Source organism: Rhizopus microsporus (genome assembly GCF_002708625.1).
Source record: "Rhizopus microsporus ATCC 52813 unplaced genomic scaffold scaffold_10, whole genome shotgun sequence".
NCBI classification, from domain to species: domain Eukaryota; kingdom Fungi; phylum Mucoromycota; class Mucoromycetes; order Mucorales; family Rhizopodaceae; genus Rhizopus; species Rhizopus microsporus.
Genome location: NW_019671925.1, coordinates 896,827 through 915,827, shown reverse-complemented (window position 1 = coordinate 915,827; position 19,001 = coordinate 896,827). Strand labels below are relative to the sequence as shown.

The following is a 19,001-nucleotide window of genomic DNA, read 5'->3' as shown; positions in this document are numbered from 1 at the left end:
AGCATCAATCGCATCATACATATCTCTGAAATTGGTCTTTTATAGTGGATCAAAAAAATTATCTTGAATAAAATGTGATAATTGTTGATCAACTGTATAATTAAATTGGCAAGTCAAGGCACGATAAATTACGTCATTTAAAGCTATCGTTTTTTTTTTTTTACAGTGAATACCCTTGTATGGCCTATTCCATGCATTAAAGATTGACAACAGTTTTTATTAGGGATATAAAGAAGAAAAAAATTAAATAAGCGCCAGCCAATGGCCGATAAAAAAAGCACAACAATAATAACTTTAAGCAAATCTTTCCCTTTTTCTCTCTTTTTTTTGTTTTTTGTTCCTCACTTTTGACGCATGGAATACGTTGGAAAATTAGGAAGTCTATTCACTTCTGTACAAAGTTTTTATAATGAAATCAATCCAGCCACATTATCTGGAGCTATTGATATTGTTGTAGTCGAACAACCAGATGGCGAGTTGGCTTGTTCGCCTTTTCACGTGAGATTTGGTAAACTATCAGTTCTGATGCCACAAGAGAAAAAGGTGCGTGGAAGCGAATGAGCAGCAAATGCAGGAAAAAAAAGAAATAACGAGATGAATTAGGTCCAAATCAAGGTTAATGGAGAAGTAGTCCCATATGTTATGAAAGTGGGAGAAGCAGGGGAAGCGTTTTTTGTGTTTGAAACAGAGCATGAAGTTCCCAAAGAATTTCAAACTTCACCTATTATGGAAGCAGTTTCTGAGAAGAGCGATGAGGTACGCGTGTGTGGAGTAGCGAAGCTATATATGAGTGTATATGTAATGGATATTTTTTTAGGAACCACCTTATCTTGATATTGGTGAATCTAAAGATTCCGTTAAAGGTAACTAAAAACAGCATATGTCATACTTTGTGTGTTCTAACATGTGAAAAAAGAAGAAACTAAAAGCAGTAATGAGGATCATTTTGAGGAAGACGAAGAAGATGATAAGAATAAAGCACTATTGCCTGCTGAATTACAGTCTCCCAAGATGATCATTGATGAGCAGATGGATAAGGTAGTAACAAAGATTCGAAAGGAAGATCAACAGCCAGAGATACCTACGCCTAAGAATGATGCTTATCTAATGGAAGATGGTTCTACGTTACTCGAACGAATCATCCCAGAGGCAATTACCACGACAACGGTTGCCAAAGAAAGGTTTATTGTCCGACCAGCTCAAGGAGATATTTACAGCACATACATGGACGTAATACACACATCTGTACATAAACGAAATAATGATGAAAGTGATAAAGAACATGTCGATAGCGGACATAACAATAGCAGCCGAGGAGATGAATCCATCGTATTGGATATCGCGGGTTATAAAACAGGGGAAGATAGCCAGGGCAACGATGATATAAATAAAAAGGAAAGAGAAGAAATTCAGAAACTATCAGAGATAGCTGCCGTCGTGAGAGAAATTAAGCAAGAAGAAGAGAGAGAAGAGGAAGAAGAGAAAATGAAAAAGCAAGAAGAAGAAAGGGAAATAGAAAGAGACCAAGTAAAAGAGGATGTAAACGAAAAAGTAGACAGCGGCCACGGAGAAACACTTGAGCTAACGCCGGGACAAAGATATAGAATTGAAATGAGTTTATGTGGATTTTCTCAATTTACAAAAGACGAGGAAGAAAACAAGAGAATATTTGATAAAGAGATGATTACATACGATAACTTTACACATAATCCAAATATACTAAATGATAAACGACTGGTATTTAGATACAATGGAAAGTACTATTCAGCAGGCAGAACAGGACCATTATTTACGTCATTGGTGATGTATACGGACGAGCAAGTGAGCGAACAAGAGGAACAAAAGATGTCTGATAGTAGAGAGTCGTATCTATTTGGTAGAGGTTGGAGACAATGGCTTAGTAGATCATCTGTGGCAGCAGAAGAAAAGAAGAATAATGAAAAGAAGGAAGAGCAGGATGAAAGTAACGTTGATAGTAGTAACAGTGATCAACAGAGTAATAGTAATGGTAGTAGTAGTAGCACTACCTTTACTACAACTATGACAACAACGTCTGTTGGTTGGAAGAGTGATCATACGCATCCTGAAGAGGAAGTACAAGAGAATGTCACTTCAAGAAAAGTGTATGCAAAAACACTAAGACTGACGTCAGAACAGTTGAAAAGCTTGAATTTGAAAAGTGGCGCAAATACCATCACATTTTCAGTGACATCAGCCTACCAAGGCACAGCAACGTGTGCTGCGAAAGTGTTTTATTGGAGACACGACTACCAGATTGTTATATCAGACATCGATGGTACTATAACCAAGTCTGATGCACTAGGCCATGTTTTTACAATGATTGGCAAAGATTGGACACATATGGGGATTGCAAAGCTATACACAGACATTGCCAATAATGGCTATCACTTTTTGTATTTAACCAGTAGAGCGATTGGACAAGCCGATTATACAAGAGATTACCTAAAGAAGGTGGTCCAAGATAAATATCAGTTACCAGATGGACCAGTGATTATGTCACCTGACAGACTATTTACTTCATTTCATCGAGAAGTCATCATGAGGAAACCTGAAGTATTCAAGATGGCCTGCTTAAAGGATATTCAGAGATTATTTGATGGCAAAGATCCGTTTTATGCAGGTTTCGGTAACAGAATAACTGATGCAAGATCATACCGAAGTGTCAATGTGCCCTCATCACGAATATTTACAATTGATCCTTATGGCGATTTAAAACTGGAGCTTCTTTCAGGCTTCAAATCATCATATATCCATCTGAATGACTTGGTAGATCAAATATTTCCACCTATTACCAAAAACACAGGTGGTAATAGTATAGTGCTGAATAACTATAATGATTGGAACTACTGGAAATCTCCTTTACCTGATATTGATGATATACCTGAATTAAGCCAACCTGTTCCAACCTCTCCAAAACCAAAACCAATCAAGCCTGATCCATCTGCGCTGCCTCCAAATACTGTTGTTTCCTCTAATAGTACTTCAACTACAAGGCGGTTATTAAGAAGCTTTACATCAGCATCATCATCTAATTCAAAGGCTAACACAAAGTTACTACAGTCGAGCAACAGCACTCCAAATCTGACAACGAAATCAACTGAATTAACTGATCCTGTTAATACGAATACTACTACAACTACTAATGTTAATACTGCTATTAATGCCGTTCCTTCTGCTACAGCTAATGATACTAATATTACACCTGCCATCTCAACAAATACTAATAATAGTGCTGCCACAAATACCACCGGTAATTCTACACCAACCTCTATAGAAAGCACAAGTCCAAGCATTATGAATAAGATGCTGTCAAGTGTATCACGTACATTCTTATCATCAAATGAAAGTAGACCAAAAGAACAAGCAGAAGAAGTAGAGCAAGAGGAAGAAAAGGATGTAGATGAACTATTAGATAACCTTAATATGGATGAGATTCCATTTATTTAAATAAATTTCTTGTTCTTTTTCCATTCTAAATAACTCAATGAATGCATCGGTCTATCCTTCATAGTCACATTAACCGGTGGTCCAGAAAACCACAAAACAGGTCCATCAGATTGTCGTTTATATGATGAATCTATACAATATCAATCTTTATATTCATTGATACACATTGTTATTATGTCTTTATACCAATGCTTGATGTGTTATCCTGCTGCTGTTGTTGTTGTTGTTGATTATTATTATTATTATTATTAGTTGTGTCAGTCGTGGTATTATTATTAGTAGTAGTAATGGTAGAAGTAGAAGTAGAAGCAGTAGTTGACATTAGAGAAATAATAAAGAAAAAAGAAAGAGGAAACAGTCAAACCTATAGAATTTGTTTTCTCAAAAATAAATAGCGGAAAGACAAAAATAAATGCCCACAGTTGCTGATACATTAAGGCCAACACTGCATGTACCAGAAAATAGGCTAATGCTAAGGACGCTTCCTCTATGCACTACCTGTGTCGTCACTTTACAACTTCACGCTATCAAAGTCTCTGCCTAGCCTAAGACTTTCCAATGGAATATCATTGATGTAAAAGGCGGATTTATCATACTTACACGTGATTGTTCTTGGTTCTCTGTTGATAGAACTGATATTTTTTTTTTTATCTCTTTCTTTTTGAAACTTTATAAAAGTCAAGGAACATGGGAAGATGTCTGTTCTCTGAATAAGTTTAGCTTAACATTGTACATTGAAAAGGCTTGTTGACGACATCGCAAGTAGCACTTGTAACTTTAACCCCTTCGTGGATTTCCTCGTACGCGTAGTGTACACCAAAAATCTTGTTGATCCTTTTATTGAAAAGGAGACATTGGAAAGCTTTCAAGATAAAGAAGGAAAATTTGCAGCTACTATTGAAGAAATGTTAAAACTCTTTGGAAAAAATGAATGCATCAACACAATTGATAACAAGAATCTGGACAAGCACCTGCAATCAATGAGTTCCTCCTTACGTACTGCGAATGAAACGGTAAAAGAAGAGGTTTTCTTAAATTATTCGTTATATGTATACGCATCTTTTCATGAAAAATCTTTATTATGTGCATATTCATCCCTTTCATTACACACATACCTCATATAAAAAATTCCCATTACTATCAATAAAGACTATTGTGATAAAAAGCGATAATGTGATTTTTTCAAACGACAATCATTCAGGCTCTAATCGACAATTAGATTTTGCATTACGGTAACAAGAAGCTTTTGACCATTGGGATGTTTTTTATTTTTGAGAAAACTCCAAATTTCATAGATTTGGCTGTAATAATGCTATGCTTAAAGATAACCCAGCACTGTGGCTTACCCAGCATTTTTCTTTTTTTCTTTTTTTTTAAGCAATGGGAAGAAAGCAAACGATTAGAAATCAAATTGAACAAGACATTCAGCTTCAGGAAGGACAGAAATATGCAAAATCGTTAGGACCAAGAGGAAATCACCAGCATGAAGTTGAATTTACTGATGGAACAAGGAAGCTTGTGACACTGCCTCCTCGCTTTCGTAACCTCGTTTGGCTAAAGAGAGGTCATTTTGTTATTGTTGATCCTACTGCTGGTACAGTATCCGAAAAAGTGGGTGGTGAGATCGTCCATGTGTTATATCCTAAAGATATAAAGGAATTAAAGGCAAAAGGAGAATGGCCAGAAGAATTTACAGATAAAAAGGCACAAGACGAAGAAGAAGAAGAAGAAGAAAAGAGACAAGACAGTGATGATGATGATGATTTATTTGTAAATAATAATAGACATGTGATGTCAGAGACAGAAGAAGAGGAATCAAGTGATGAAGAAGAAGAATAAGGATAGAATGAACTGTGGAATATCCCTTCTTGGGTGATGGTTGTATTCTATTTCTTCCCATACAAGTATGCAGATTATGATACTAAAGAATAGGAATAAAATAATAGATATTATCGACATAACCACGTTTAATTTGCGCCAAAACACTTCATATTTATTTTTACTCTTTGGCCAACAGCAAGAAGCAATAAACCAAATAGGCGGGCATAAACTATGGATACATATATATCATTAGTTTGCTGCTTATATGTGTATGCATATGTGTATTAATATCTACAAGCCTAATAAAAAGAAAGATGCATTCACTGGAAAATGTCTGCTATCTGCATTTCTTTTCTTGATGATATATCTTGCGTTGTCATGTACTATTAGTAATGGTTGCCTTGGCAATAAATATCCTTGTTCATTAGGTGGTGCGCTCGGTTGATAATGGTAACTGTAAGGTGGTGGCGATGCTAATGGCTGACTATTCATTAGGGGTATAAATAAAAGAATAAAATGAAAAATAAAATAAAATAGTACCTCTCTTTAGTCCACTCATTTACCCTAAAGTCACACTTTAATACTTGTGATATTTAAGGATTATTTCCATCTTTTTTTCTGAGCAAACATTGTTTTTATATTCTATTGTGTTTTACCATTCTTAAGCGTATACAATTTACAACAGACTGCTGAATCAGAATGTATTATTCAATATATCTATTTCTGTTTTTTTTTTTAGACGTAAATGCCACACTTTCATAGTAAAATCATTAAAGAAAACAAGGTTCTTTCATCAAGGAAAAGAATTTCAGGCAAACTTTATATCCACATACACACCTTTTCCCTGAATGATTGCTTCTTATACGAAGGCACAAGCCAACTCAATATAAATCTATTAAAATTAAGAAGATTTGTAAAGAATGCGATATTTTCAAGTGTTATTTTTTGCTTCAGCTAATTACACTTTAAATAAAAGAAGAGTATGGCATTATATATGATGGTTTCATTCAATGTCTTCCTCCATACCCAATGTCTCGTATGCATAAGAGTTGATGGGATAAAAGGTACCATTACCTTGGCTACATAATGCGTATCTTAGCAACCGAAAATGGATTGTTTGATTTACTTACGGTTTCCCGATAGGAAGAAACATTGTCCACTTATTTTTACCAAGCACCTGCTGTATATTCTTTTTATAGCCAAGATCCCAAGGATTAAAGTATTTGCTTCTCATCACATCGTTACGCCCTAGCATAAAATTGGATTTTTCATAGAATTCGATAGTTGTTCTATTCTTGAATAGCTGCCTTGTGTGAAATAATGAAAATGGTACCAAGAATATTCCAAATATGCCACTCACGAATACCAGTAACACTAGGTTGATATCAATCTCGAGTATATTTTCGTTCACAATTTGTATCAACCTTGGAACTGTGGTAGCAAACACATATACACAATAGAAGCTTGCATATACCAAAAATAAGTAGAATGACTTATAGTTGTAGAATCCTACACAGTTGTTGATCCATGGACAATGACTATATTATGTTAATGCTCACTCGCTTTTAATAATATTGCTACTCACTGGTCCATTTTTAATACACATCTTTTGCATTGTCGACAATGATGAGTTCTATCATATTTTTCAAGTTTACATTTCTGACAATATCTTCTCGCACCGTCTCTTTTGACTGTAATAGGATATTGAAAGCTCAATTCATCCTCTGTAGTCAATAACTCGTTCTGTTCTTCATCGTCTTTATTCTTCTTTTTATGGAGCTGAAAGATTAAATTGTTTTAAAGCCCTTGTTGACCATAACTAATAATTTATGCTTACTTCTATTGTATATCCCGGTGAAGTCTTACACACTGTCCAGTAGCTCCATGTGCATAATATGAAAATAGGTTGATATGCTAATATATACAAAACACCTATGGGATGATATCAATATCATATTGATGTGTTCTATATATCCCCCTTATACCTTGAATAGCTTGTCCCTTATTTATATACTGTGCCCAGCCCATCCTATAGTTATATGCCCAATAGCTCCAAGTAAACAATACGACGAGTAATGCAACCGGTGAAGCATTCACCATCGTCATGATTCCTTGCTGAATCTTCTTTAATGAAGTCATTGTATTATGCATGTGAGAAAAACAGGTATTTCCGGAATTACAAAGTGTCTTAAATTTCCAAGCGGGAATAAATAGTTGAAAAAGAGTTTAGCTTTTAAGGAGTAGAAGAAAAAGAAAAAAGAAAAAAGAAAAAAGAGTTGAAACAAGTGTGAGTTGAGATAGTCTAGTATAATCGTATTCAAGCCACTGGGGCTTGCCCTTCCTTTTTTTTTTTGCCAAGAGAAATGGCTTACTTTGTCTTTACTGGAGTCAAATTAATAAAGACATTTTTTGCAAGCGAGGTATTTGATGAACCGCAAGTAGCCTGTTACAAGATGAATCAATGGTGTGTCGTAGCAAGGCTTGGTAGGAATGTCCCATTTAATCTTAAATGGCGTATGCATTAGCAGCAGCAATATATAGACACATAACAAAACATTTCATCCTTTGTTAAATGAATACCTGTCAAAAACTGAGGGATCACTACGTTGCTATGCTCTTATTTAGGATGTTTATACTTTATATGCCTTCTTGATAGCACCAATGGCCGATTGGCATCAATCTCATATATTTTTTGTGCAAGACAAGCTTCCATGGTCGTCCTGATTTTTATTCCTGAGGTTCAACAAACGTGCTCTACAGAATTCAAGTTAAAGCTTTTTTGAGCGATCAATATGATTTTCACGAAGCCCCTTTTTCAGACTACTAGTTAATTTCCATTCAGCCCCTGAAAGATAAAAGTTGCGGCTCGGCAAACCATTGTTTTCTGTCCAAGTCGGAGTAGGCTTTCAATTTTTGTGTATGACTGACAAAAGTCCTGGGGCGTGTTTTCTTTCACGCGTCGTCTTTTTAATCAATGTCCCTCGCGTAAATAGATTTGATCTAAACATGTAGTAGATGGCACCAACATTAATAATTGATTTTTAGCTCAAATGATCATACTACTGAACGTAGTATTTCTGAGTTTAACAAATTAGAAAGTTTAAACAATCAGTTTTTGATCAACAAGCAAACATTCGATCAACAATATGCAAGTATATATTATCTTCGACTTACAACACTACGTGAAACGATATTAAATGCAGCAAAAGAAAGATGGTCTAGCTTATCTGGTAAATAGATATATATATATAGCTTGTATTGGTTCAATAGTAAACTAGTTATTCTAGAGGTTCCACGGTATGTTGCAAAAGTCTTGGATACACAGCCTGATGAATTATGTTATATGATTGGAACTGTTTATATACACATGGTTAAAAAACCAAACATATTAAATGACTTGGAAGATGAGGTATAAAATCAGCTAGTTGTATATCGACATGGACTGATTTACTTTTTTTCAAATACAGGAGGCAATCATTAGACCAACGGTACCAGCAAAATACAAAAGTGAAGAGGATGTTTTCTCGATTGAAGATGAAACTGGTCGCGTGGAAATAACAGGAGCTTGCTTGAATAAAGAATTCTTGGTAACAGGCATGATTGTTGGTATCCTTGGTAAAGAAGTGGCAACTGGTACATTTGAAGTCATCGATGTCTGTTTACCCGGCATACCAGATCAATCACCTTTAAATTCTTTACAAGGTAAATTAACAAATAAGACATTTTTTTACATGTCTAACAAATATTCAAAGTATCTGAAAAGCCTAAATATGTTGCACTTTTATCTGGACTGAATATTGGAAGCGATACATGTTCAGAAATACAGACGCAATTACTGCAAGAATTCCTCGTGGGAGAGCTAGAAAGCGATCTTAGTCCGTTCATCACAAGGGTTATCCTGGCTGGTAATTCAATAAGTAAGCCGAAGCAAACTAAAGGCACAGATAGATTTGTAAGTGGTTTTGCAGTACATATTTGATCACCCCTTGTTGACTCATCTGTAAATAGAAAAGATATGTACATGATTCATCCACGTTTGACGCTTCAGCAGTGACACAATTAGATGAATTTCTAGAAGAAGTATGTAGTGCAGTCGATCTTGATATTATGCCAGGGCAGACCGACCCCGCACAAGTCCATTTGCCGCAACAACGCATGCATCCTGCCATGTTTAGACAATCTCATAAGCTATCCACCTTTCATAGTGTATCCAACCCTTATTGGTGTGAAATAGATAATGTGAAATTACTGGGTACTTCGGGCCAAAATGTAGACGATATTTATAGATATGTAGACAGTGAGGATCGAATGAAGATGGCCGAATCATGCCTCTACTGGCGACATATGGCACCGTCTTGTCCTGATACGCTTTGGTCTTATCCTTTCCAAGATCTGGATCCATTCATTATTAAAGAATGTCCACATGTTTATTTTATAGGTAATCAACCAGAATATGAAGACAACTTATTACTGGGCCCCAAAGGACAAAAGATTAGAGTCATCCTCGTACCTTCCTTTTCTGAGACTGGTATCGTTGTATTAGTGAATTTATCTACCTTGGAATGTCATACTGTAAATATTAGTAACCATGGTAAAGTAAAGAGTAGTGATCCAATGGATCAATCTTTATAATTTTTATGAATAAAGACAGAAATACAGCAACGGAAGTTGAACAGTAGAAAAAAAAAAGTGCAGTAACATAAAAATTCTTTGTTCTTTTTGCAATCAAACTTTGCATGGGTCTTCATTCACTTTTACGATCCAGTACTCGGCATGTTCGTAGCTGCAGCATCAGACAAAGATCGTTTCATGCTTCTTTTGTAGCAAAAGAACAACGACCAAAGCAACAAAAGAGTACTTTTGGTAATAAATAACTATAAAAAAGATGTTTATGCTAACATACACACGATAGGGCGTATGGTTGACAGCTGGAACAATACCCAAGTAAAATGGTACCCCATTCCAGTAGCTCTTGGTCTCGCTGTCATTGGCGCTATTCAATATAGACATATTCAACAAAGAGTAGAAAAGGAAGACACACAAAAGCCAAAGTACAGAGCAACTGGACCATGGCAGGTCCATGTAGCAGCTGCTTTGCCATTACGTTCCATGTCTCGTTTATGGGGCGCTTTCAACTCTCTGACGATTCCTACGCCATTAAGGCCAGCAGGATTCAAATTATATAGTTGGATATTTGGCTGTAACTTGGAAGAGATGAAAAACCCCAACCTATATGACTATCCCAACCTTTCTACTTTCTTTTACCGAGAATTGAAAGAAGGAGCTCGACCTATTGCAGCTGATGCACCACTTATTTCGCCTGCTGATGGTAAAGTACTACATTTTGGCATTGTTCAAGGCAAACATATTGAGCAGATCAAGGGAGTGACCTATAACCTGGACGCCTTACTTGGAAATGATGAACCTCCAGCATCGCCTATAGAACACGCAGTACTTGGCAATGATGAACAGTTAGTCGTTGACGAAAAGGAATTTGCCAACGTGAACGGAATTGCTTATACTTTAGACGATATGCTTGCAGAAATGGACGATCATCAGGCAGTCAGAATGGAGTCAAGCGTTGGTGAAGATGCTGTAGCAGAAGGATATCAAGCTAAGCCAAAAGAAGAACGTGCATTAGCACAACTTGCGTCTGTTGACTCTGGGATGACTTTGAAGCCAAATCATGCATTGTATTTTTGTGTTATTTATCTTGCACCCGGGGATTATCATCGATTCCATTCACCCACAAACTGGGTTGTTGAGACACGAAGACATTTTGCTGGTAAGTTTGTACCTTAATATATGGTGTTGACTGACTTTTATTTATTTTTTTAAAAAAAAGGTGAATTGTTCTCTGTTTCTCCTTATTTCGTAAAGCTGTTGCAAAACTTGTTTGTGCTGAATGAAAGGGTTGCTTTGCTTGGTAAATGGAAACACGGCTTCTTCTCAATGATTCCTGTTGGAGCTACTAATGTTGGCTCTATCAAGATTAACTTTGATGAAGCTCTACAAACCAACAGAAAGGAAGATCTGCCGTTAGGCACATATACTGAAGTTACGTATAAATCTGCTAGTAAATTGCTTGGAGGAAAACCACTGAGATATGGTGATGAAATGGGTGGATTTTATCTTGGATCTACTGTTGTTTTGGTATTTGAAGCACCTACATCTTTCAAGTTCTGTATCACTTCAGGACAAAAGGTAAAAATGGGTGAGGCGCTTGGAAAGTATGAAGAAAAATAAATAAAGTATTCTCCTTTTGTTCCCCTAATTCCCTTACTCCCCCTTTTTTTTTTTCATTCTAAATCTCCTTACTTATGTGTTAGATCATTCATGCACATCATACATGCATATCTGTACACACGTTTACAGGTAGGGACCATTTTATTAAAAGAGAATATCCCAGTCTGGATTCAATGCCCTTTTTTTTTCTCTCTCTTTTTTCTTATACATTCGACTATGACTAATTTTTACTGGTATTCAACAAATGGTATGGCTCAACATCGATTACCCAGTCGACACTTTGCTGTGCTTGATCAAGCATTTGAAAGACATACTCGAATCCAAATATACGATGATGAAATATTTGGTGCAAATGTACCAGCCCTTGCCAACCCATACCAAGGAACCATGACAGCTGGTGATCTTCATTTTGGACTTTACCGACATCCGCCTATATGGCGCATGAGTGATGTTAGCTTGGATACCTTAACTTTTATAGGTGATAGTAATTTTACAGACGAGGATAAGAGCACTCGACGTGATAGTCATGGAAACATGATTCAAGATAAAGAGATGGCTGCCAACGATAATACAGATACCAGAAATTTAAAGTATAGAACGAAACAGCGTAGACGAATAATGATAGAGGAGGATTGTATAAACTGCTGTGTTATCAGTTGAAAAAAGCAAGAGATGCAGATAACTATATGGATATACATACCATCCAACGGGCATACATACACATCTACATACATAGGATATACCCAAAATGTAAATACTTGACCTCATTGGCTTTTTCATCAACCAGATTCCCTCCTTTTTCTTGCATACTAGATGAATATTCATTAATAACAAAGAATCATATAATCACCACATAATTTCATTTGAATTAGTCACGTAATAAATTATTTTTTTTATTCCTTTTCTTTTTTTTCTGGGGAGTTTTTCAATAGAAATGAATTATGTAACAAAGTATACACGTGTAAAAGGGATTGTTGGAATCAGAACTGTAAGGAGAATATTAAGAAAGCCAAAAGGGAAGCAAAAAAAAAAAAAAAGAAAAGAATCAATTCATTGTTTGTTTGTTTTGTCACTAAAAATGATTAAAGTAAAGCATTAAGCTTGTCACAAATAGTGTATTTAAAAATGTGTAGGAGTCATATGAAAAGGTAGATGCAAGGGAGTTACTTATCACTGGTACATCATAGACAGGTGCTTGATCTGGTCTATCTACTCTCAATCCACTCTGTGGGCCGCCAGCTTGATCGCATTTGTAATATCTCGAACAGGCCTCACGACATATATCTTTCGCAACACCATCACCACATCCAGCCAGACAAGAAGACTCTTTTCCTTGACATTCGGCTACAACAACTGGCCAATGATAAGGTGGTGAGCTTGGGATATGATTCTAAGAACAGTCAATAAGTTTATTGAAAGATTCTATAAAGCTTACCGAGCAATTGCATCCCCATGCCATTGTAGCAGTATTGCAGAAACTAAGGACCTCCTTATGAATATATAGTTATGATTAAAGTATGCTTGACTTACTTTGCTGTGATATAGTTATCTCCTCCACATTGATCCTACAGGAAAATCTGTGTTCATTCAACTATTTACGTTTATAATCCATTACCTACTTTACAAAACGACGTTTGATTATTGCAAACACCTTTTCTTTCAGTTTCATTCAATTGAATAATAGACCAAGTGGTTACAGGTAACCCAACTAGAAAAGAGTTCATTAATGTCATGTATCAATACAAAACAAAATCATTGTTACTGTATGGATGGTAAGGGGTGCTTCCAGCAACAGGTCCACTTTCATCTGGATTTGGATCAAACTGAGTTTCTTTAGCAAATGATATAATGACTGAAAATAATAAAAGTAATATAAATTTCATCAATGTCTTGTAAAGAGCAAGAAGAAGAAAAAAATAGGAAAAAAAGAAAAAGAAGGCAGCACTAATCCATTTACGCATTAAAATACTCGTGTATTCCAAGCTATTGTCTTGAAGGGAGAATAATTTCTATAATATATGTTCGTCGTACATTGTTGTATTTTTCATGCTTCTCCTTGGGTTCATTCTGCTCCTCCCTTTTTTTTTCTTGTTACTGTAATCATACTTTGATCTGTCAGAAAAGATATAATTGGATGCTGTTAAAGTGGGTTGTATTTGACTGCAAAAAGATTATGCATAGCAGGCTTTTATTACTGTTTCATTATCTGATAAGATTGCATTAACAATGGCTACTCTGCATTACATTACTGTTTGGCAGATGAACTATGTGAAATATAGTTGCCACTTATTGTAACGAATACCCCTTACATGTATATATATATATATATATATATGCAACATAGGGATCTGTAAATAAGGTTGCAATTGTTAAGATTTGTTAAGCAGCACTTGCCTTTGTGACGTGTGTGTGCCTGACAATTTCTCTCTTATTCAATTTTTATGATAATAACCTTATGATCAAAAGAAGCTTATTGTTGATGTTTAAAATAGACAGTAGGATTGGGAAATCAGATAGCAAAAGGATATCTTTCATTTGGTTACTTACTTACAATTGGGATATTTTTCATATTTTGGATCCAGTCATGACTAATCATACTGTTATGCAGTTAAATGCCGTGTTCTAATTCAGTCATATCTTTTTTAGACGGGATTTCTTTTTGAGAGTCACCCCCTTTTTTTATTATTCATAATTTAAAACCGTCCATTCATCTATGCTTTGTATGTCCTTTTAGCGCTGCATCGTCAATGAGGCCCAAAGAGCTTCTGTGCCAATAATCGGTAGGTTCAAGAGCCCAAAGTGTGACGGCGAAAGTTATTTTTAATGTCCGTCCGATTCGGCAAAGAGTAAGCCATCCTTCGAAACAAAGAAGAGCATAAGTGTTCAACGTTTCCTTAGAAAACTCCCCTCTTTCTTTTTCCCGGCCCTATTAGGTAACCTCACATAGGGAGAATAAGAGATGATAGCTGTTTAGAGACAGAAAGCGCATGTTTAAAGTTTATATGGATGGATGGATGGATGGATGGATGGAAGGTGAACAGGAAATTGATAGTGTTTGGATAAAAATTGCAATATAAAGAAGGCTTCTTTGTCACTTCAGCAAAATGTTATATGCTAAAGTACAACACATGACTTACTTTCTGAATCACGTTGAACAGCTTCATTATTAGACATGTGCAACTTTGCTCAGACAGTTACTCTCTCTTCTCTCTCTTTTTTGTCATGACATGTCGAATATTAATACAGAATCAATAGGTGTATTCGAATAGATAATGGCTCACGCTCCTAGAAATTCCGTTCTTGCTCCCGGTGTTAGCCGCTACAGCCGTTCCGCTGTCTACTCTAAGAAGGCTTTGTACAAGCGTAAGAAGACCAACGTTGCTGCTCCCGCTAAGCAAACTGCCGCCGACAAGACTGTTGAAGTTAAGGGCGCCAAGAATGGTGGCAAGCGTGTCGTCCCTGCCCAAAAGGCTCCCCGCTTCTACCCTGCTGAAGATGTTCCTCAACCCAAGGTCACCCGTAAGACCTCCAAGAAGACCGTCCTCCGTTCTAACATCACCCCTGGTACCGTCTTGATCCTTTTGGCTGGTCGTTACCGTGGAAAGCGTGTTGTTTTCTTGAAGCAATTGGACAGCGGTCTCTTGCTTGTTACTGGTCCTTTCAAGGTCAACGGTGTTCCTCTCCGTCGTGTCAACCAAGCCTACGTTATTGCCACCTCCACCAAGCTTGACCTCTCTTCTGTCAAGGTATGGACACACTATAATTTGTTGAATGCTTGGATTTCCAACTCTCTTTTTTAAATAGATTGACGAAAAGTTCAACGACGCTTATTTCAAGAAGTCTGCCAAGGCTGAAAAGGCCTTCCTTGAAGGTGAACAGGTAAAATAGAACCATGATGATTAAAAAGATACAGCCGGACTGAATTATTTTACAGAAGAAGGCTGCTTTCCCTGAATCCAAGGCCGCTGATCAAAAGGCTCTTGATAAGGAAATCCTTGCTGTTGCTGCCAAGGATGGTCTCCTCGTCTCTTACTTGAAGTCTACCTTCAGCCTTCGCAAGGGTCAATTCCCCCACGACATGAAGTTCTAAGTTGGTCGATCAGAAGCAGCATAGCCGGAAATAATTATTCATGAAATAAAGAATCATTCATTAAAAAAAAAGCGGGAATAAAAAACAGCTTTAATTTTTGTAGCAAGGAAAACATGTGAGGGTAGGAATATTTTTACTAAAATTAGAATTATTGGGCTGTCAAACAATATGTATGTATTATTTATAATATGTATGTGCTGAAATGAGGGATCAAAAGATCAATGTTTAGGGCGATGCAAATATAAATAAGGGGGTGAATTAAACAATCTCACTTCATTTCTTTTTCTCCCCTTTTTCTTTTTTAATTACATGAAGAGCGACAAGGTCTATCTTTTTATACTAAGTCTCGCCTTTATTCTGGCAATGACGACTATTGCCATCACTAAAGGATCAACAAGCTATTCAACAACATCCAATGTAATTTTGTAATATTGAAAAAAATATGTTATTAATTCGATTTAGCATTGTTTCAACATTGAATCTCAACAAGACAAGTGTGACATTATAGAGTCCTCTTGTCATGGCTTCGAAGCTATTTATCTAAAACTATATTATTGCTTGGGTATTTGGAAACAAGCTGCATCTATTATTCTTGTAAATTTATCCCTTTCTCCCTTTGATTTATCACGTAACTTACATTGACATCAGGTATTATGTCTACTTGTTCTCTTTGGCTCTATTAGTGTTGTCGCATCTGATTTTTTCTGTAAGGAATCAATGTTTGATGATATAATGAATTGGCTGTATTTAACGTTGGTTAGGTCCAAATTTACAAACTATTTCATCTAGACTTCAACTATCGGAAAGCATGGTAAAAAAAAAAATGAGCGTGGCAAAAAGGAAAAGTTCACCATGTTTACTGAATCGTTTCATATATTTCCTTTTAGGCTGGTGTTACTATATTAGCCTTTGGTAACGGAAGTTCTGATCTATTTAGCACCTTTAGGTAAATAAGAATATGTGATCACACATTGGTTTGTTCTTTAATTATATGTTTAGTGCAATGGATTCAGATGCTGGATCATTAGCCATAGGGGAACTTATCGGCGCGGCATTTTTCATTGTTGCAGTTGTATCAGGTTGCATGGGCATTATTCAACCATTTCAATCACAAAGAGTGACCTTTATGCGTGATGCCACATGTTTGTTGGGTGCAGTCTTGATTATGGTGTGGATCATCTATGATCAACGTATCTATTGGTATCATGGTCTTATTCTCATTGCTTACTATATAAGCTATGTTATCGCAGTTGTATTTGACGTTGGCAACAGCCACCGCACAAATCAAGAGGCATTGATCGAGCAAAAGTCACTTCATGAAAGCTGTTTTGCAAATGAAACTACCCCATTGTTGCATAGCGACGTGATTTCTCAAAACAAAAAGCAGGGTACAAGTAAAAAATAAGGTATACATAACGTGTGTGTGTATATTAAAATATTACCAGATAGGAAACCGCCACGATTGTCTATACCAACCTGTGGATTCTCCATTCACTCATCAGATTCATATAGTCAACGACTAGGTCATGTCATTCGACCTACATCTCCAGGAACTACTTCCCCAGTCTCTCCCATGTCCAGTTCTCGTTTTGTGAGCAGCCTTCCTCGTACAAAAAGCGCTTGTTCTACCAAAACATACAGACGTCCTAATACACCAAAAGTTGGGCTTAGACCATCTGTGTTTGGTGCACTTGAAGTAAGAGAAACTTTAAAGGCTAGTACCAAATTTAACATCATGATTAGTTTCAGGAAAGAGTCAATATCTTACGACGAGCAATGAGCTCAACAGTCGTCTATAATCCGTCTATACGTACTGGCCGTCAGACCTCAATACTGCCTTCCGCTTGGGGAAACCTTCAAAGCTCTAATTACAGGTGTAGGCCAAGAGCGCTCACTACATCCTCATCTGCTCAAGATTATTTCACATACCTTTCCTCACAGGAACAATCGTCATCTGCAGGCATAAATGCCGAAACTATTCCGAGACCTTTAGGCAGGCAATCATTTTCAGGGTTAACTATTCCAGAGATCCGCTTGGCACCACCATCCAACAGTGATATTCACTCTGATCACGACAATAGTTTAAACATGAACACCACACAGTCATCCCATCTTCGACAACCTTCGATAGATCACAGCATACTGACGCTTAGCCCGCTCTCTGACAACGAATCGTTCGTGACAGCTCCACAGAGCTGCTTGGAGCCTTGTTATGATCATTGCACAAGTGTATGCGCGACAAACAATCATGTGACGATGTGTATGAAGCAAGATGAAAGTATATTTGAGTCATCTGATATAAATGAGCATCTTGTTCACGTTTTATTTCCTACGCTGCAAGGATGGCATGAAAAAACGACATTTTCCCGCATAAGTGCTGTTATAGCAGCGCCTATCGTTCTGATTTTTACATTGACAATACCAGTGGCAGAAACAAAAGAGATAAAGGTGGATGATGTCGTTGTCCTTGGCGACGAATCGAGTGATGTCTATGAACAGTGTCATCAGCCGTCTATTTTGGATACGACCCATTATCTAACGGTGCCTCTTTCTGCAAGCGATTACTCAATTACACCTACGCAGCCAGTCATCGTCACGAATGAACTGGATACAAAACAAGGATGGAATAAGGAAATATTGGCTATACAGTCAGTATTTGGTACAGCGTTCATCTTTAGCTTAATGGCAGGTTAGTTTATATATTTATATCGTGGCAAGGAATATAAAATCAACACTGTATATTTAGCGCATGGAATGACACCTGTATATTCTGTTTTCTTGGGCACTTGTGTTGGTGTCGTTGTTGCCTTGTGTATTCTAAAGTTTACTGAGGCAGATAAGCCTCCAAGATGGTTCTGGATGACATCATTTGTTGGTTTCTTTGTTGCTCTTAATTGGATCTTTTTGTTGGCTAATCAAGTCGTCACTTTACTTCAAGTGCTTGGAAAGATATTTACAATGAGTGATTCAATCATGGGCTTAACTGTATTTGCACTGGTATAAATTGAAAACTATATATATACATATATGCATCAAATGATGATTAATCTCTCAAGAAATAGGGTAATAGTATTGGTGATTTTGTAGCAAATACATCCATTGCCAAGGTATGTGTGTGATAATGAAAATAAGGCTTTATTGTTATTAATAAACACAGATTGGATATCCGACAATGGCCATTTCTGCATGTTATGCAGGTCCACTTTTAAGTAAGGACATGTGAATAATGAAAAAAAAAAAAAAAGATAAATAACTTTAGAATAGATATGGTCTTGGGTGTAGGGATATCATCCACCTATCAAGTATGGAAATTAGGAAGGCCTTATGAATTGAATATATCACCTTCCATCTTAACATCCACTCTTGGTTTGATCAT

General features: G+C 36.6%; 8 protein-coding genes across 8 annotated transcripts; 6 read left to right on the top strand and 2 right to left on the bottom strand.

Moving 5' to 3' along the window:
- The first annotated feature begins 149 nt into the window (after nucleotides 1–149).
- RHIMIDRAFT_256795 (LNS2-domain-containing protein) lies at nucleotides 150–3,696 on the top strand. Its single transcript, XM_023611238.1, has 5 exons — nucleotides 150–543; nucleotides 604–756; nucleotides 818–863; nucleotides 917–3,598; nucleotides 3,655–3,696. The coding sequence occupies exons 1-4, from the start codon at nucleotides 355–357 to the stop codon at nucleotides 3,466–3,468; spliced, it is 2,940 nt and encodes a 979-aa protein (XP_023465616.1). The 5' UTR covers nucleotides 150–354; the 3' UTR covers nucleotides 3,469–3,598; nucleotides 3,655–3,696.
- A 1,152-nt stretch (nucleotides 3,697–4,848) lies between these two features.
- Nucleotides 4,849–5,307, top strand: RHIMIDRAFT_244352 (nucleic acid-binding protein; the record flags this gene model as incomplete). Its single annotated transcript, XM_023610060.1, has 1 exon — nucleotides 4,849–5,307. One exon carries the CDS (start codon nucleotides 4,849–4,851, stop codon nucleotides 5,305–5,307), a length of 459 nt encoding a protein of 152 aa, XP_023465615.1.
- A 671-nt stretch (nucleotides 5,308–5,978) lies between these two features.
- Nucleotides 5,979–7,530, bottom strand: RHIMIDRAFT_20195 (zf-DHHC-domain-containing protein). Its single transcript, XM_023606581.1, has 5 exons — nucleotides 7,275–7,530; nucleotides 7,127–7,221; nucleotides 6,875–7,068; nucleotides 6,420–6,827; nucleotides 5,979–6,368 (listed from the first exon to the last, which is right to left on the bottom strand). The coding sequence occupies exons 1-5, from the start codon at nucleotides 7,438–7,440 to the stop codon at nucleotides 6,293–6,295; spliced, it is 939 nt and encodes a 312-aa protein (XP_023465614.1). The 5' UTR covers nucleotides 7,441–7,530; the 3' UTR covers nucleotides 5,979–6,292.
- An 809-nt stretch (nucleotides 7,531–8,339) lies between these two features.
- Nucleotides 8,340–9,921, top strand: RHIMIDRAFT_285244 (uncharacterized protein; the record flags this gene model as incomplete). Its single annotated transcript, XM_023613256.1, has 6 exons — nucleotides 8,340–8,357; nucleotides 8,402–8,519; nucleotides 8,577–8,698; nucleotides 8,757–8,991; nucleotides 9,042–9,241; nucleotides 9,298–9,921. 6 exons carry the CDS (start codon nucleotides 8,340–8,342, stop codon nucleotides 9,919–9,921), a joined length of 1,317 nt encoding a protein of 438 aa, XP_023465613.1.
- A 104-nt stretch (nucleotides 9,922–10,025) lies between these two features.
- RHIMIDRAFT_238560 (phosphatidylserine decarboxylase) lies at nucleotides 10,026–11,535 on the top strand (the record flags this gene model as incomplete). Its single annotated transcript, XM_023608991.1, has 3 exons — nucleotides 10,026–10,152; nucleotides 10,202–11,074; nucleotides 11,135–11,535. The coding sequence occupies 3 exons, from the start codon at nucleotides 10,026–10,028 to the stop codon at nucleotides 11,533–11,535; spliced, it is 1,401 nt and encodes a 466-aa protein (XP_023465612.1).
- A 1,055-nt stretch (nucleotides 11,536–12,590) lies between these two features.
- On the bottom strand, nucleotides 12,591–13,433 carry RHIMIDRAFT_256785 (uncharacterized protein). Its single transcript, XM_023611237.1, has 5 exons — nucleotides 13,298–13,433; nucleotides 13,155–13,243; nucleotides 13,066–13,100; nucleotides 12,971–13,013; nucleotides 12,591–12,925 (listed from the first exon to the last, which is right to left on the bottom strand). The coding sequence occupies exons 1-5, from the start codon at nucleotides 13,416–13,418 to the stop codon at nucleotides 12,608–12,610; spliced, it is 606 nt and encodes a 201-aa protein (XP_023465611.1). The 5' UTR covers nucleotides 13,419–13,433; the 3' UTR covers nucleotides 12,591–12,607.
- Nucleotides 13,434–14,807: 1,374 nt separating this feature from the next.
- RHIMIDRAFT_244347 (60S ribosomal protein L6) lies at nucleotides 14,808–15,625 on the top strand (the record flags this gene model as incomplete). The annotated part of the gene is made up of 3 exons (XM_023610059.1): nucleotides 14,808–15,281; nucleotides 15,340–15,414; nucleotides 15,470–15,625. 3 exons carry the CDS (start codon nucleotides 14,808–14,810, stop codon nucleotides 15,623–15,625), a joined length of 705 nt encoding a protein of 234 aa, XP_023465610.1.
- Nucleotides 15,626–15,988: 363 nt separating this feature from the next.
- Nucleotides 15,989–18,848, top strand: RHIMIDRAFT_244346 (uncharacterized protein; the record flags this gene model as incomplete). Its single annotated transcript, XM_023610058.1, has 11 exons — nucleotides 15,989–16,042; nucleotides 16,088–16,219; nucleotides 16,274–16,331; nucleotides 16,387–16,436; nucleotides 16,513–16,571; nucleotides 16,625–17,013; nucleotides 17,071–17,321; nucleotides 17,369–18,314; nucleotides 18,372–18,622; nucleotides 18,688–18,732; nucleotides 18,783–18,848. 11 exons carry the CDS (start codon nucleotides 15,989–15,991, stop codon nucleotides 18,846–18,848), a joined length of 2,301 nt encoding a protein of 766 aa, XP_023465609.1.
- Nucleotides 18,849–19,001: the final 153 nt, after the last annotated feature.

What these genes read in the sequence shown, in the direction of transcription:
- RHIMIDRAFT_256795 (XM_023611238.1), top strand. Translation starts at nt 355, where the DNA reads ATGGAATACGTTGGAAAATTAGGAAGTCTATTCACTTCTGTACAAAGT. An exon ending in TTTCTGAGAAGAGCGATGAG is followed by an intron (nt 757 to 817) that starts GTACGCGTGTGT and finishes ATATTTTTTTAG; the next exon opens with GAACCACCTTATCTTGATAT. An exon ending in ATCTAAAGATTCCGTTAAAG is followed by an intron (nt 864 to 916) that starts GTAACTAAAAAC and finishes ATGTGAAAAAAG; the next exon opens with AAGAAACTAAAAGCAGTAAT.
- RHIMIDRAFT_256785 (XM_023611237.1), bottom strand. Translation starts at nt 13,418, where the DNA reads ATGAAATTTATATTACTTTTATTATTTTCAGTCATTATATCATTTGCT. An exon ending in CACCCCTTACCATCCATACA is followed by an intron (nt 13,244 to 13,297) that starts GTAACAATGATT and finishes ACTCTTTTCTAG; the next exon opens with TTGGGTTACCTGTAACCACT. An exon ending in ATCAAACGTCGTTTTGTAAA is followed by an intron (nt 13,101 to 13,154) that starts GTAGGTAATGGA and finishes ATTTTCCTGTAG; the next exon opens with GATCAATGTGGAGGAGATAA.
- RHIMIDRAFT_20195 (XM_023606581.1), bottom strand. Translation starts at nt 7,440, where the DNA reads ATGCATAATACAATGACTTCATTAAAGAAGATTCAGCAAGGAATCATG. An exon ending in TAAGGGACAAGCTATTCAAG is followed by an intron (nt 7,222 to 7,274) that starts GTATAAGGGGGA and finishes ATCATCCCATAG; the next exon opens with GTGTTTTGTATATATTAGCA. An exon ending in TGTGTATTAAAAATGGACCA is followed by an intron (nt 6,828 to 6,874) that starts GTGAGTAGCAAT and finishes AACATAATATAG; the next exon opens with TCATTGTCCATGGATCAACA.